Source organism: Rhineura floridana, chromosome 2 (genome assembly GCF_030035675.1).
Source record: "Rhineura floridana isolate rRhiFlo1 chromosome 2, rRhiFlo1.hap2, whole genome shotgun sequence".
NCBI classification, from domain to species: Eukaryota; Metazoa; Chordata; class Lepidosauria; order Squamata; family Rhineuridae; genus Rhineura; species Rhineura floridana.
In genome coordinates, this window is record NC_084481.1 from 75,631,057 (window position 1) to 75,645,375 (window position 14,319).

Sequence of the window (14,319 nt, forward strand, 5' to 3'; positions counted from 1 at the left end):
TTGGTGCCTTTGTTACCTTGTAGGTTAGTGCTGTATAAAAAACTCTTTTCTCACCACAATTCTCCATCAATTAATTAGAAAAGAGATTGCCTTTGAAAATTATCAAACGTGTGAGAAAAACTCAATGAAATTCTCATGGGTGGGATGCAGGGTTTTGGGTGTGCTTTTCTTACCTATGAAGCGGTCAAAGAGTGTTTCTGAGTGCTTTTTCTTTCATTCAGTAAATCATCCCACCAGTGGTCTGCACTCTGCAGCCTCTCTGGCTTGCCACAGTTCAGTTAAAGCCCAGGGGAAGACATCATGAAGTAACTCCTCCCATAGGGCCTTTTCAGATCAGGAATGTGGGCAGCCAAGGGAGGCTGTAGAAATGTTTACTGGAAAGAAAACAGACACACCACCTTTGGCCAGCTCGCAATGATAAGGTAAGCTGAAACCAAATACCCACAGAAATTCTGAAGTGCCCTGAAAAATTGGGGGGGAGGAGCCCTTTTCACAGTGGAAGAATTTTTTTGAGAAACTGAAGGAAATATTTTGGTACAGCACTAGTATAGCTGAATATACAAAATCACTGCCATATGTACCCTTAGCGGGGGGTCAGAGCTAGGAGCCCCTGGCCCCCTAATTTTTTCTGCCCCCCCTATTTTTTTTGCAAAAAATAAATAATTAAATTTATTACAGAACTATTTTTCTGCCCCCCTATTTTTTTGTCCCTGTCTGAACTTTTAGGTGGGCTGCGGGCCTGATATGTACCCTTTTTATTTGTATACCAATTTTACATTTGTGTTGTGGCTTAACTGGTGCTAAAGAGTGCAGCATATTTTGTAAGCTCTTTATGTTTTCAACAATATAAGGTCGAAAAATTGTGAATGGCAGCAAGATGTGTGTATCAGTCCAGTGAGTGAGATGACCTTCAGTGAGATTCTAAGAAACAAGTAAAGAAACTGGAAAAGCTTTTGTGAACTGGCAGTGGATGGGGTTGTTTTTTTTTCAGATTGGGATCTGAATTATATATTTCATGGGTTTTAAGAACATTTTTTTTCCCCAGAGGAGCTCCTTCATTCTCACATTACTCACTGGTGGTCACCTGATGGAGAGAGGCTGGCGTTTCTTATGATTAATGACTCATTAGTACCAAACATGGTTATTCCTCAGTTTACTGGATTTTTGTATCCCAGAGGAAAACAGTACCCTTATCCAAAGGTAAGGAAACTTTATATACAATCTTCACCATTTGAATATGGTTTAGTGTTCAGTGTTACCAAAGCAATTATTTCAAGAAGAAAAGGAAACTATTTGTATTGACATTTTTTTTATGGAAATCAGTGTGCACACAAGGTTCTCAAAAGCTTTGTTCATTCTTGGATAAACACACACACATACACTTTTAGTTAGCATAGGACAATGCTGCTTGATATGTATTAGTAGGTATGATATGAAATATGTATGTATACATTAGATATGTATGGTATTAAATATTAGTATTTCATATGATACATACACACCTCCTATGTGCTTTCTTGAGTGGAAAAGATAAAAGAAAACAGTGTCACTGTTCAGTACAAAAATTAAACATCTTTGGGCTATTGATTTCAATGGGAAAGTTCAGCATGTGCTACACTTTCTCCCATGAAAATCAATACAACTTGAAAATGCTTAATTTTGTCCATTGTTAACTGGAATTGCTTCTGCCTGCATGATTGCAGTGAGTTGATTAATGCCTCCCTCCAGCAAGGTCACCTTCCAGGAAGCTTAAAAGAAGCAATTGTTATTCCATTATTAAAAAAGCCTTCCTTGAACCCTTCCTGTTTAGACAGTTTTCGTCCTGTTTCTAACTTACCTTTTTTAAGTAAAATCATTGAGAGAGTTGTAGCCGCACAACTCCAGAGTTTTCTGGAGCTGACGGATTACTTTGACTCATCTCAATCTGGTTTTAGACCAGGCCATGGAACTGAGACTGTATTGGTGGCCTTAGTAGACGATCTTCAGAAAGAGTTAGACAAGGGGAATGTGTCCTTACTAGTTCTCCTCGATCTTTCTGCAGCGTTCGACACGATCGACCATATTTATTTATTTATTTATTTATTTAATTACATTTCTAGACCGCCCTATAGCAGAAAGCTCTCAGGGCGGTGTACAACAAATAAAATCACAATTAAAATATGAGCAAGTGTGAAAAATATAACATGATAAAAATCCGAAATAGAATTGCCATGAGTTTATAAATTAAAATCCATATTAGGTTTAAAATTAAATTTAAAATGTTTAAAAAGCCTGGGCGAAAAGGTAGGTTTTTACCTGGCGCCGAAAAGATAACAAAGAAGGCGCCAGGCGTATCTCGTCTGGGAGGGCATTCCATAGTTCGGGGGCCACCACCGAGAAGGCCCTAGATCTAGTTGTTGATCTCCGGGCCTCTTTATGAGTTGGGACCTGGAGAAGGGCCTTCAACGTCGAGCGTAGTGAACGGGTAGGTACATAGCGAGAGAGGCGTTCCACCAGGTATTGCGGTCCGATGCCATTTAGGGCTTTATAGGTAAGAACCAACACTTTGAATCTGGCCCGGAAACATATCGGTAGCCAGTGCAGCTGCGCCAGGACAGGTGTTATATGGTCAAATTTCTTTGTCCCAGTGAGAACTCTGGCCGCAGCATTTTGCACTAGCTGAAGTTTCCGAACCGTCTTCACAGGTAGCCCCACGTAGAGTGCATTACAGTAGTCCAATCTAGAGGTTACCATAGCATGGATAACTGAGGCGAGATTCTCCCTGTCCAGATAGGGTCGTAGTTGGGCTACCAGCCGAAGCTGGTAGAATGCATTCCGTGCCACCGAGGCTACCTGAGCCTCAAGTGACAGGAGCGGATCTAATAAGACCCCCAAACTACGTACCTGCTCCTTTAGGGGGAGTGTAACCCCATCTAGGGCAGGTCGAACGTCAACCATCTGGGCAGAGGGCCCTCCCACCAACAGCATCTCAGTCTTGTTAGGATTGAGTTTCAGTTTATTAGCTCTCATCCAGCCCATTATCGCGGCCAGGCAGCGGTCTAGTACATCAACAGCCTCACCTGACGAAGATGAAAAGGAGTAGTAGAGCTGCGTATCATCAGCATATTGCTGGAAACGCACTCCAAAACTCCTGATGACCTCACCCAGCGGCTTCATATAGATATTGAAAAGCATGGGGGACAGAACTGAACCCTGCGGGACTCCATATTGGAGTACCCAGGGACTCGAGTAATGTTCCCCCAGCATCACCTTCTGGAGACGATTCCCGAGATAGGAGCAGAGCCACCGCCAAGCAGTGCCTCCCACTCCTAAATCCGTAAGTCGCTCCAGAAGGATACCATGGTCGATGGTAGCAAACGCCGCTGAGAGATCAAGGAGAACCAACAGAGTTACACTCCCTCTGTCTTTCTCTCGACAGAGGTCATCATACAGGGCGACCAAGGCCGTTTCTGTACCAAACCCCGGCCGAAAGCCCGATTGAAATGGGTCCAGATAATCAGTTTCATCCAAGAGAGCCTGGAGTTGGCGAGCGACCACACGCTCTAGGACCTTGCCCAGGAATGGAACATTTGCTACCGGCCTATAGTTGTCCAAATTATCAGGGTCCAAGGAGGGTTTTTTTAGGACCGGTCTCACCACCGCCTGTTTCAGGCAGGATGGGACCACTCCCTCTCGTAAAGAGGCATTAATCACCTCCTTGGCCCAGCCGGCTGTTCCATTCCTGCTAGCTTTTATTAGCCATGAGGGGCAAGGATCCAGAGCAGGAGTGGTCGCCCGCACCTGTCCAAGCACCTTGTCCACATCCTCGAGCTGTACCAACTGAAACTCATCCAGTAAAACAGGACAAGACTGTGCTCTGGACACCTCATTAGGATCAACTGCTACAATAATGGAGTCAAGGTCCCGGCGGATGTTCATGATCTTATCACGAAAGTGTCGCGCAAACTCATTACAGCGGGCAATTGATGGTGTTATTGCGTCCTGGGGACCAGAGTGTAAAAGTCCCCGGACAACTTTATAAAGTTCCGCTGGGCGGTTAAGAGATGACTGAATAGAGACAGCAAAGTATTGCTTCTTTGCTGCTCTCACTGCCTTCACATAGAGTTTGGTAGAGACCCTCATAAGTGCATGATTACAGCCGTCGGGAGTTCGCCTCCATTTGCACTCAAGCCGTCTCCTTTCTTGCTTCATCACCATAACATCTCCTAGACCGCCTCTTCGAGATGGGCTTGCGAGGCACTGTTTTTCAGTGGCTCCGCTCATTCTTGGAGGGCAGATCACAGAGAGTATTGCTTGGGAATTTTAGTTCTGATCCCTGGCCGTTATCATGTGGAGTTCCACAAGGCTCGGTGCTTTCACCGACGCTATTCAACATTTACATAAAACCGCTAGGAGAGATCATCCGGAGGTTTGGAATTCGATTTCACCAATATGCTGATGATACCCAGCTTTATTTTTCCTTTCCTCCTGATACGACAGATGCCATCCTCCCATTAAACAATTGTCTAACAGCAGTAAAGACCTGGATGACACAGAATAAACTTAAACTAAACCCAGATAAAACAGAGGTGCTGGTGGTTGGACATCGAACTGAGTTGGAAACAGGGAATGTTCCGATATTAGATGGAGTTGTACTCCCTTTAAAGACTCAAGTCCGTAGTCTCGGTGTTCTCCTAGACTCGGCCTTGACTCTAGAGGCTCATGTTCTTGCAATCTCTAGAAGCGCTTTCGCCCGCCTGAAGCTAGTTCGCCAATTGCGTCCTTTTTTGGAGTTTTCTGACTTGACCATGGTTACCCATGCCTTGGTCACGTCTAAACTAGATTATTGTAACTCACTTTATTTAGGCCTTCCCCTTAGAATACTCCGCCAATTGAAATTGGTTCAGAGAGCAGCTGTTAGGATGCTAACTGGGGCGGACGTCCGAGCTCACACTACTCCGCTTTTAAAACAACTACACTGGCTTCCAATCTCCTATCGAGTTCAGTTTAAAATCCTGGTTTTAACGTTTAAAGCTCTATCGGGCTCAGGTCCTAGTTATCTATCAAATCGTTTGTCATTTTATGAACTGGCCCGTCCTTTAAGATCTTAACATAAGAACATAAGAACATAAGAAGAGCCTGCTGGATCAGGCCAGTGGCCCATCTAGTCCAGCATCCTGTTCTCACAGTGGCCAACCAGGTTTCTGGGGGAAGCCCACAAGCAGGACCCGAGTGCAAGAACTCTCTCCCCTCCTGAGGCTTCCGGCAACTGGTTTTCAGAAGCATGCTGCCTCTGACTAGGGTGGCAGAGCACAGCCATCACGGCTAGTAGCCATTGATAGCCCTGTCCTCCATGAATTTGTCTAATCTTCTTTTAAAGCCATCCAAGCTGGTGGCCATTACTGCATCTTGTGGGAGCAAATTCCATAGTTTACCTATGCGCTGAGTAAAGAAGTACTTCCTTTTGTCTGTCCTGAATCTTCCAACATTCAGCTTCTTGGAATGTCCACGAGTTCTAGTATTATGAGAGAGGGAGAAGAACTTTTCTCTATCCACTTTCTCAATGCCATGCATAATTGTATACACTTCTATCATGTCTCCTCTGACTCGCCTTTTCTCTAAACTAAAAAGCCCCAAATGCTGCAACCTTTCCTCGTAAGGGAGTCGCTCCATCCCCTTGATCATTCTAGTTGCCCTCTTCTGAACCTTTTCCAACTCTATAATATCCTTTTTGAGATGAGGCGACCAGAACTGTACACAGTATTCCAAATGCGGCCGTACCATAGATTTATACAACGGCATTATGATATCGGCTGTTTTATTTTCAATACCTTTCCTAATTATCGCTAGCATGGAATTTGCCTTTTTCACAGCTGCTGCACACTGGGTCGACATTTTCATCGTGCTGTCCACTACAACCCCGAGGTCTCTCTCCTGGTCGGTCACCGCCAGTTCAGACCCCATGAGCGTATATGTGAAATTAAGACTTTTTGCTCCAATATGCATAATTTTACACTTGTTTATATTGAATTTCATTTGCCATTTTTCTGCCCATTCACTCAGTTTGGAGAGGTCTTTTTGGAGCTCTTCGCAATCCCTTTTTGTTTTAACAACCCTGAACAATTTAGTGTCATCAGCAAACTTGGCTGCAAGTTTAGACCCTGGTCTTAATATTCCCTCCTTTTCCCAAATTCACCAGACGGGCATTAGGAATAAATTGTTCTCAGTGGGGGCACCAACTCTTTGGAATGCTCTTCCGCAGGAAATTTGTTCTTCCCCTTCTCTGTTTAGCTTCCGTCGCCATGTTAAGACCTTTTTATTTCGGTTAGCTTTTGAATTGTAATGTGTGATATACTGTATATTTCTTATAATGTTTTATAACTTGTTTGGTATGTTATACTGTACTATGTTGTTTTATTATGCTATTGTTTGCCGCTTAGAATTCCTTGGAACTGAAGCGGGATATAAACTTTTTTTTAAATAAATTGCTTAATTAAGGTTTTAAGTACGTGTGCAGAAATAGCTGTAATAGTGTTACAGTGAGTTAAGCATTGCTATATTTCCTTTATTTTAAATGGAAGAAAATTAAATATGAGTTTAATTGTTCCATGGAAATCAGTTACTAATGAATGTGCTCTCCAACTCAGTTCAGAATTAGGCTCTTCAAACTGAATTGCTTGGGCTTTGGTCAAGCCCAATAACAAATTCTGACCTTGTTGTGTTCACAGCATCATTATCTCATGTGCAAATGTTTCTTCCAAACATCAACTGTAAACCCTCAATCCCATGTAATCCCCTAGCTAATTGTGAGTCCCTTTCCATTTACTTAATTGCCACTGGCAATGGGCTCACATAGCATGGGGGTATTACATTACTGGGGGTCTCTGGTACCTAGAATGCTGCTATTAGAGAGTTCCAGGCAACAGGAAGAAAAAGAGACCTCACTGAGACATCCATGCCTCCCTTGCCAGATAAGTAATTCAAATATAAGGATCTGCACATGCAGAATGGGTGGTTAGAGGCTTACAGAGAGTATGCAGGAGACACTTGCAGAGAGAGGTAAACACAAATGCTTGGATTCAAGCCATAAAAGAATTTGGGTGGCAGATACTGCTTGTTTCATGAGGCAGCTGAGCACCATCAGTGGAGTAAGTTCATACCATAGGCAAGTTCATATTATAAACTGAGTAGATTGAGTTTCAGAATCCATTAGCTCAGAATATAGATGTTTGTAATGGCCACCTTAAAATTGAGACAAGCATTACAACCTGCGAGTTCTTCACTGGGAAGGATTTTAAGCTGAGTTAGAGATGAGCTTCTTCCTCTCCTCCTTCCACCGACCAAATCATTCCTTCCACTCCCAGTCATTTGGATGCTTACCCAGTGGTGGCAGTGATTGTAATAGCAGGAAAGGAGAGCGGCCTGTGTCTTTCTTCCTCTCTTTCCACCCTCCTTCTTTTCTTTTTCACATCAAATAATCTAAGGAAGGCTACATCTCCCAGTGTTCTAGGTGTGAGAGAGCAGGAGTGAAACAGAGGAAAAGAAGAAGAGATAGAAAGGGAAACCCTCTGACTTTGCTTCCTGTTACTGTGACCACAGCAGTTGCAATGAGGAGGAGGCAAAGGGGAGGCAGAGGAGAGAAAGGTGCTATCTCTCCAGCACTACTGGGGCAATTACCACCTGGTTTGGGGGACTCAAAGAAGAGGTGGGTTTGCATATCACTGTGGGGTAGGAGGTAGGAGGAAATTCTCAGGAATGAAACTTTTTTTGCAAGAGTTTTCCACTTTTGCTTATGATTGATTACACAAGTGATATGAACATGAAGGAACTCATCCATCTCCATTAATTATGAACTTTGGTGACATCACTATAATGAATAGAATTAAAATTAAAATTGCTCAAGTTTCTCTGGATTTTGCCCACTGAGAAAAGATATAGATAGATATAGATATAGATAGATAAATAGATTTTCTGAGTTTGTTTGCAAGTTGCTGCTTTTACTGATCCATTTCCCCCGCCTCGGCAAAACTATTAATATCAATATTTTGCAAGGAAATATCAATATTTTAAAATGAAATATCAATACTTTGAAGGGAAGTATCAATAAAATATTAATATCAATATTTTAGACAGTTTTTTAAAAAAAATTATTGTATTTTGTATTGATTTGTTGTTCACCGCCCAGAGAGCTATGCTAGTCAGGCGGTATATAAATTTAATAAATAAATAAATAAAAAGTGTTTCCAAAAACAGCAGTGGAAGCACTACATAAAAATCCAATCCACAATGGTTTGCTACCAGATTCAAACTGGGTGGAATTCTAGCACATTCCTAATATATATATATAGCTATCTTTCTATTAAATATTGTCATTGTTAAAATTGATGGACACTGGTGTATTCACATTTAAGTTCTCTTTGTTGATCTATATCCTGCTTCATTTTGATATTGAAACCAGCAAGACATTCTCTTTCTAGTGAATGCACAGGATTGAGGGTTCTTACTTTCTTGCTTTTACCCATGTCTATTCAGAGTCCTTATATGCTAGACGTTAGCTCATCTAAGCTCACAGGTTGCCAGCAGCAGCTGTCTGAATAGGCAGCTTTTAATGGTTGGAGACTCCACCCAAGGATTCTTGGCTGTTGGGAGTAATCAGGAAATAAATGGGGAGTCAGACAGTGGAGTATTCTTATAATATACTATTTATTCATGTATTACATGTCTTGCACACTACAGCTATTAAATGCATTCTATGCGGCCTTGGCCATCATATCAGAATCAGACATACATATCAGAAGCAGGTATATTGTAGTATATAATTAATATATAAAGTGCAATTAATATATAAAGTATAAACGTTCAAGGTACAGCATCTATTAGGCTACACTGTTGCAAAAGACTGAGTCCAAGCTTAAAGGCTTACTAAAACAGAATTACCAAGTAGTTTGAAATACATACAATAATACTTCTCACAATCAGATGACGATGGATGGTTGGGATACAGGCTTCTAAAGCACTGGTAAAGTACTGTTCAATCAGCCCTTCTTTTATCTAAATGTCCAAGGCTATACCCTATGTCACAACTCACACTGTTATCTGACAGGTGGCTGCATGAGATCACAACTCAGACTAAAGTGCATCAGTTTAGGGACTTTGCAGGTGTTTCAGAGAGTTCCCATGTCCTTATCTTGTATTTACTTCCAGCTTGGCAGATTGCCTGGAACACAGGATGCTGCAACATTCCATTTCCTGCAACTCCACATAAGTCAGTTCTTGAGACTTCATATAAGGCTGTTCCTCCCAGACAGGGTTTTAACACCAGACTTGATACTAATGATTATAGAAAATGCATAATAATATTGATACATAATAGTATTTATCTTGCTTATGAAACAATACATAAGAAATGGGAAGAGCCGATAATAATATGATGATCTGCCTTCATGTTAGTATCAGAGAAGTTCTTTTTCTTTTACCACACCAAATCACTGTATTCAGAACAGAGAACAGAACTTTAGATTCTTCTCATTTTTTCCAAGCATTTAAAAACAAATCTGGAGTGTTACAAGCATTTGGATCAGCAAAGTTTTAAGGATAGAAATTTGGCTGTTAATATTAGAACTCAGCCATCATTAGCAGTAGCAGTAGCAGTTGCAGTAGCAGTAGTAGATTTATTAGTCACTTGTTACCTGAAGACCTTCAAGCGACTTACAACATGGTTAAATCCCAAATAAATATATCATACAAAAAACAAAATAATGAAACAACACGCCTGATGATGTGGACAAGGTGCTTGCAATGATGTGGCCAGCAACGTGTCTTCTCGACCCTTGCCCTTCTTGGCTTATTAAAGCTTGCCGAGGGGGTCTTACCGAGTGGATCCAGGGTGTGGTCAACGCATCATTGTGGGAGGTAGTGGTTCCAGCTGCCTTGAAAGAGGTGGTGATTCGACCGACTGGTTGCAAATACTCCCTTTTTAGGGAAGGTGATTGTGAGGGTTGTGGCGCAGCAACTGCAAGTACTCTTGGATGAAACAGATTATCTTGACCCATCCCAGACTGGATTCAGGCCTGGTTATGGGACTGAATCAGCCTTGGTCGCCCTGATGGATGACCTTTATCGGGAGAAGGACAGGGGGAGTGTGACCCTGTTATTCTTCCTTGATCTCTCAGCGGCTTTTGATACCATTGACCATGGTATCCTTCTGGGCCGACTTGGTGAGCTGGGTATTGGAGGCACTGTTTTACAGTGGTTCTGATCCTATCTCCAGGGTCGTTCTCAGATAATAGCATTGGGTGACTGTCTTTTGGCCGCCTGGCAGCTGTGCCGTGGAGTGCCGCAGGGTACCATCTTGTCCCCCATGCTGTTTAACATCTATATGAACCCCTTGGGAGCAGTCATCAGGAGCTTTGGGGCGAGGTGTCAGCAGTATGCTGATGATACCCAGCTCTATTTCTCCGTAACATCTGAATCAGGAGAGGCCATGCAAGCCCTGGACTGCTGCCTGGACTCGGTGGTGGGCTGGATGAGGGCCAATAAACTGAGTCTGAAGCCTTGCAATATGGAGAGACTGTGGGTTGGTGGCTCCCGAGTTCGGATAATTGGTCAGTTGCCTTCTTTGGACGGGGTCGTACTCCCTCTGAAGGAGCAGGTCCGTAACCTGGGGGTGCTCCTGGATCCATCTTTGTTGCTAGAGGCCCAGGTGACCTCATTGGCTAGGAGTGCCTTTTACCGGCTTCAGCTGTTGAGATAGCTGCAGCTGTTTCTGGACCAGGATAGCCTGACCACTGTTGTCCACGCACTGGTAACCTCCAGGCTGGATTACTGTAATGCTCTCTATGTGGGGCTGCCCTTGAGGTTGGTCCGGAAGCTGCAGCTGGTGCAAAATGCAGCGGTGAGACTGCTCATTGGAGCAGGGTATTGCCATGTCACCCTGCTTCTGAAAGAATTGCACTGGCTGCCCATTTGCTACCGGGCCAAGTTCAAGGTTCTAGTCTTGGTAGGAACAAAGTCCTATACAGCTCAGGACCGGGATACCTGAAAGACTGTCTTATCCCTTACATACTCAGTCGATCACTGCGCTCTGCAGGTGAGGGCCTCCTGCAGATACCATCTTATCATTAGGTTCATTTGGCACAATATAGGAAACGGACCTTTAGTGTGGCAGCACATACCCTGTAGAATTCCTTCCCTTTGAATATTAGGCAGGCACCATCTCTGCTGTCTTTTTGGCTCCTTTTGAAGACTTTTCTTTTTCAACAAGCCTTTTAAGTTGAGAGCTATCCCAGTCTGTATCCGTGTCAGAATTGCTTAATATGTTTTTAATAATGTTTTAACCCCTTTTTTAGAGTTTTTAAAATGTTTTTAATGCTGTTTTGTCTTAATGTATTTTAAGATTTGTTTTTATGATGTTTTAAAGTGTTTTTAGTGCCTTGTTTGCAGCCCAGGGCTCCTGCTGGGAGGAAGGGCGGGATGCAAATTAAAGAAAGAAAGAAAGAAAGAAAGAAAGAAAGAAAGAAAGAAAGAAAGAAAGAAAGAAAGAAAGAAAGAAAGAAAGAAAGAAAGAAAGAAAGAAAGATAATAATAATAAGAAGAACAACAACAACAACAACAACCGCCATACAGCCATAGAAAGCTTTGGCAGTACAGTAAAAGAAAACACATCAGCTCAGTCTATCAAATGCCTGGGGAAAAGGATAACTCTTTATCTGGAACTGAAAAGATGTCAATGAAAGCGCCCCACTAGGGAGCATATTCCACAGATAGGAAGCAACAATTAGAAAGGCCTTCTCCCTTGTCATTACTCTCTAAGCCTCCCTCAGAGTGGAGAACTGGAGCAGGGCCTCAGAAGAAGATCTAAGGGTCTGGGTGGGTTCATATTGGAAAAGACGTTCCAAAAGATACTGGTTCCTGAACTGTAGAGACCTTTATAGGTCAAAACCAGCACTTTGAATTGGGCTTGGAAGGGTACAGGCAGCCAGTGTAGCTGTAATAGAATTTGTGTTATATTATCTGTTTGCCTGAAACCTGTCAATAATTGGGCACCTGCATTCTGCACTAATTGAAGTTTCCAAACCATTTTCAAAGGCAGCACCATGTAAAAAGTGAATTGCAACAATCCAGCCTTGAGGTTAACAGAGCATAGATTATTGTAGTCAGGTTATGCCTGTCCAGGTAGGTTGCAGCCTAAGCTGATGGAAGGCACTCAGTGCCACTGAGGCCACCTGTTCCTCAGATGACAACAATGGGCCCAGGAGAACCCCCAAACTACAAACCCGCTATGAACCTGCTCCTTTAGAGGGGGGATGACCCCATTTAAAGCAGGCCGCATACCACTCAGCCAGTCAGAGAAACCACCCACCCACAGCATCTCAGTCTTGTCTGGATTAATCTTCAGTTTATTGGTCCTCATCCAGTCCATTATCGTATCCAAGCATATCCACTGCCTCACCTGCAGAACATGAAAAGGAGATGTAGAGCTGCATGTTATCAGCATACTTATGGTAATGCACTCCAAAACTCCATATGACCCTACTCAGTAGATGTTAAACAACATGGGGGACAGAACTGACCTCTGTGGAGCCCTATACTGGAGAAGCCATGAAGAAAAGCAGTGCTCTTCAAGAGCCTCCTTCTGGAGACAGCCATCCAGATAGGAATGGAACCACCACTATGCGGTGCCCCATACACCGAACATTAGCAAAGCAGAAAAAAATCTAACATATACAAAACAAGTTAGTTATTAGTGTTACAGAATAAGATCTGTTTGACAGTTATAATTATTCCATTTTGCATATTTTAAATTAAATTGTTAAGATGATATGACAATGGCTATAATTAAAGGCAAAACACTATTTTTAGTAAGCCCATCAGTTAAGATTTCTTGTTTGTTTTCTAGAATTGCTTTAGTAGTATCTCATTCTATAGTGCCAAAAGGAAAATAAACTAAAGACAAGGTATAAAATGCAATTAAACTTTGGAAGAAGAAATGAAAGTCTAATTTCATTTATCATAGGCAATGCAGAATAATGTCAATAAAACCTTTACCTTTATTTAATATTTCTATTTGTATTAGCTTTCAATTCACCATAATTAATCATGAAGCTAGCAATCTGGTAATATTGATAAAGGATTTTGTTATTGCAAAGTTTTACTTCATTATTACTGCATATTTATGACTACTGCTGAGCCGAAATGGAGTGTGTATGGCACTTTTTACAAATGATTTTATCTGTTGCAAAAAGTGCCAATCCTTTTCAGCAATATTTACACTCTCCTTGTGAAAAGTGTTTTCAGTGTGATGAGTGTCAGGAAATAGAGAATGTATTCCTCTTGCTAAAGCAACATTGCTTCATCCTAATCTAATAATATATGTAGTTGATCCAGTCTGCATTATGGGGATGGCCTTAAACATCAAAATAGACATCTTATTGAAAGGAATGAAATGCATATCGATGACACACTCCATTCAAGTTTGATCATACAACTAGTCGCATGTAAATTTGAAAAGAATGTCAGCCTGCTTGCTGTAGTAATGAAGATACATCAGAGTGATAACAAACTGAGAGCATCATTTGCCCTCAGTGATATTTGTGAAGTAGTTCTGATTGGCTATTTGATGCTATTATATTCACTACATAATTCCTGATTAGCTAGAATCAGCCAGTGAAGAAGAAGAAAACCTCAAAGTAACACCAGCAGCATATTGGGGCTGTAAACAGGTCAAACCCATACAAAAGATCACTACAGCTGGAGTTATTCATGGGTTTTTTTGCACAAATTAACTTAAAAGCCTGCTTTCACTTTGAAAATGTTTTGAGTGTGTACCACTAGTTTTCCCCAAACTACAAAAAAAGAGAGAATAGTCTGCTGATGAAGTCATTTTTTAAATAACAGTGTTTTTTCACATAAAAACTGAAAACCTGTTCCTCTTGCAAATCTATGTTTTTAAACCCTTTTAGTTTGGTCATGTGATGCACTCCACCTGGTCTGCAGGCATACATGTTCTTCTGTGTATAGTAACTCATGGCTGCATATCAGCAGCCAGGGCCAGCACCGGCCTGCAGCAGGCCCTCACAGGCAGTGTTGATGCCCCCACTGCCATCTTGGGTGATGGCAAGCACACATGCACAGTGTGCTGACATGGCAATGCGGGGACACAGGAAGTGGTGAAGCCAGCCCTCTGCGATCCATGCCAGCATCTGGTTGCAGAGCTACACCCACCCAGCCCTTGTCCAGTGCCCAATCTGGCCACTTGCTGGCACTAGGTCTGTCAGGAGCACAGAGTTGGACATACTCAACAGTCTGTTAAGACACATGAATTCAACTAATGTATGTGGT

The 14,319-nt window shown here is 42.2% G+C and overlaps 1 protein-coding gene across 2 annotated transcripts in view; it reads left to right on the forward strand.

Moving 5' to 3' along the window:
• Window positions 1-14,319, forward strand: part of DPP10 (dipeptidyl peptidase like 10) — a 503,938-nt gene that overhangs the window by 413,110 nt on the left and 76,509 nt on the right. For both annotated transcript variants that reach the window (XM_061612954.1, XM_061612953.1), the window contains exon 9: window positions 1,046-1,200. In XM_061612954.1, coding sequence (XP_061468938.1) covers window positions 1,046-1,200 — 155 coding nt within the window. The remainder of the gene's footprint in view (window positions 1-1,045; window positions 1,201-14,319) is intronic.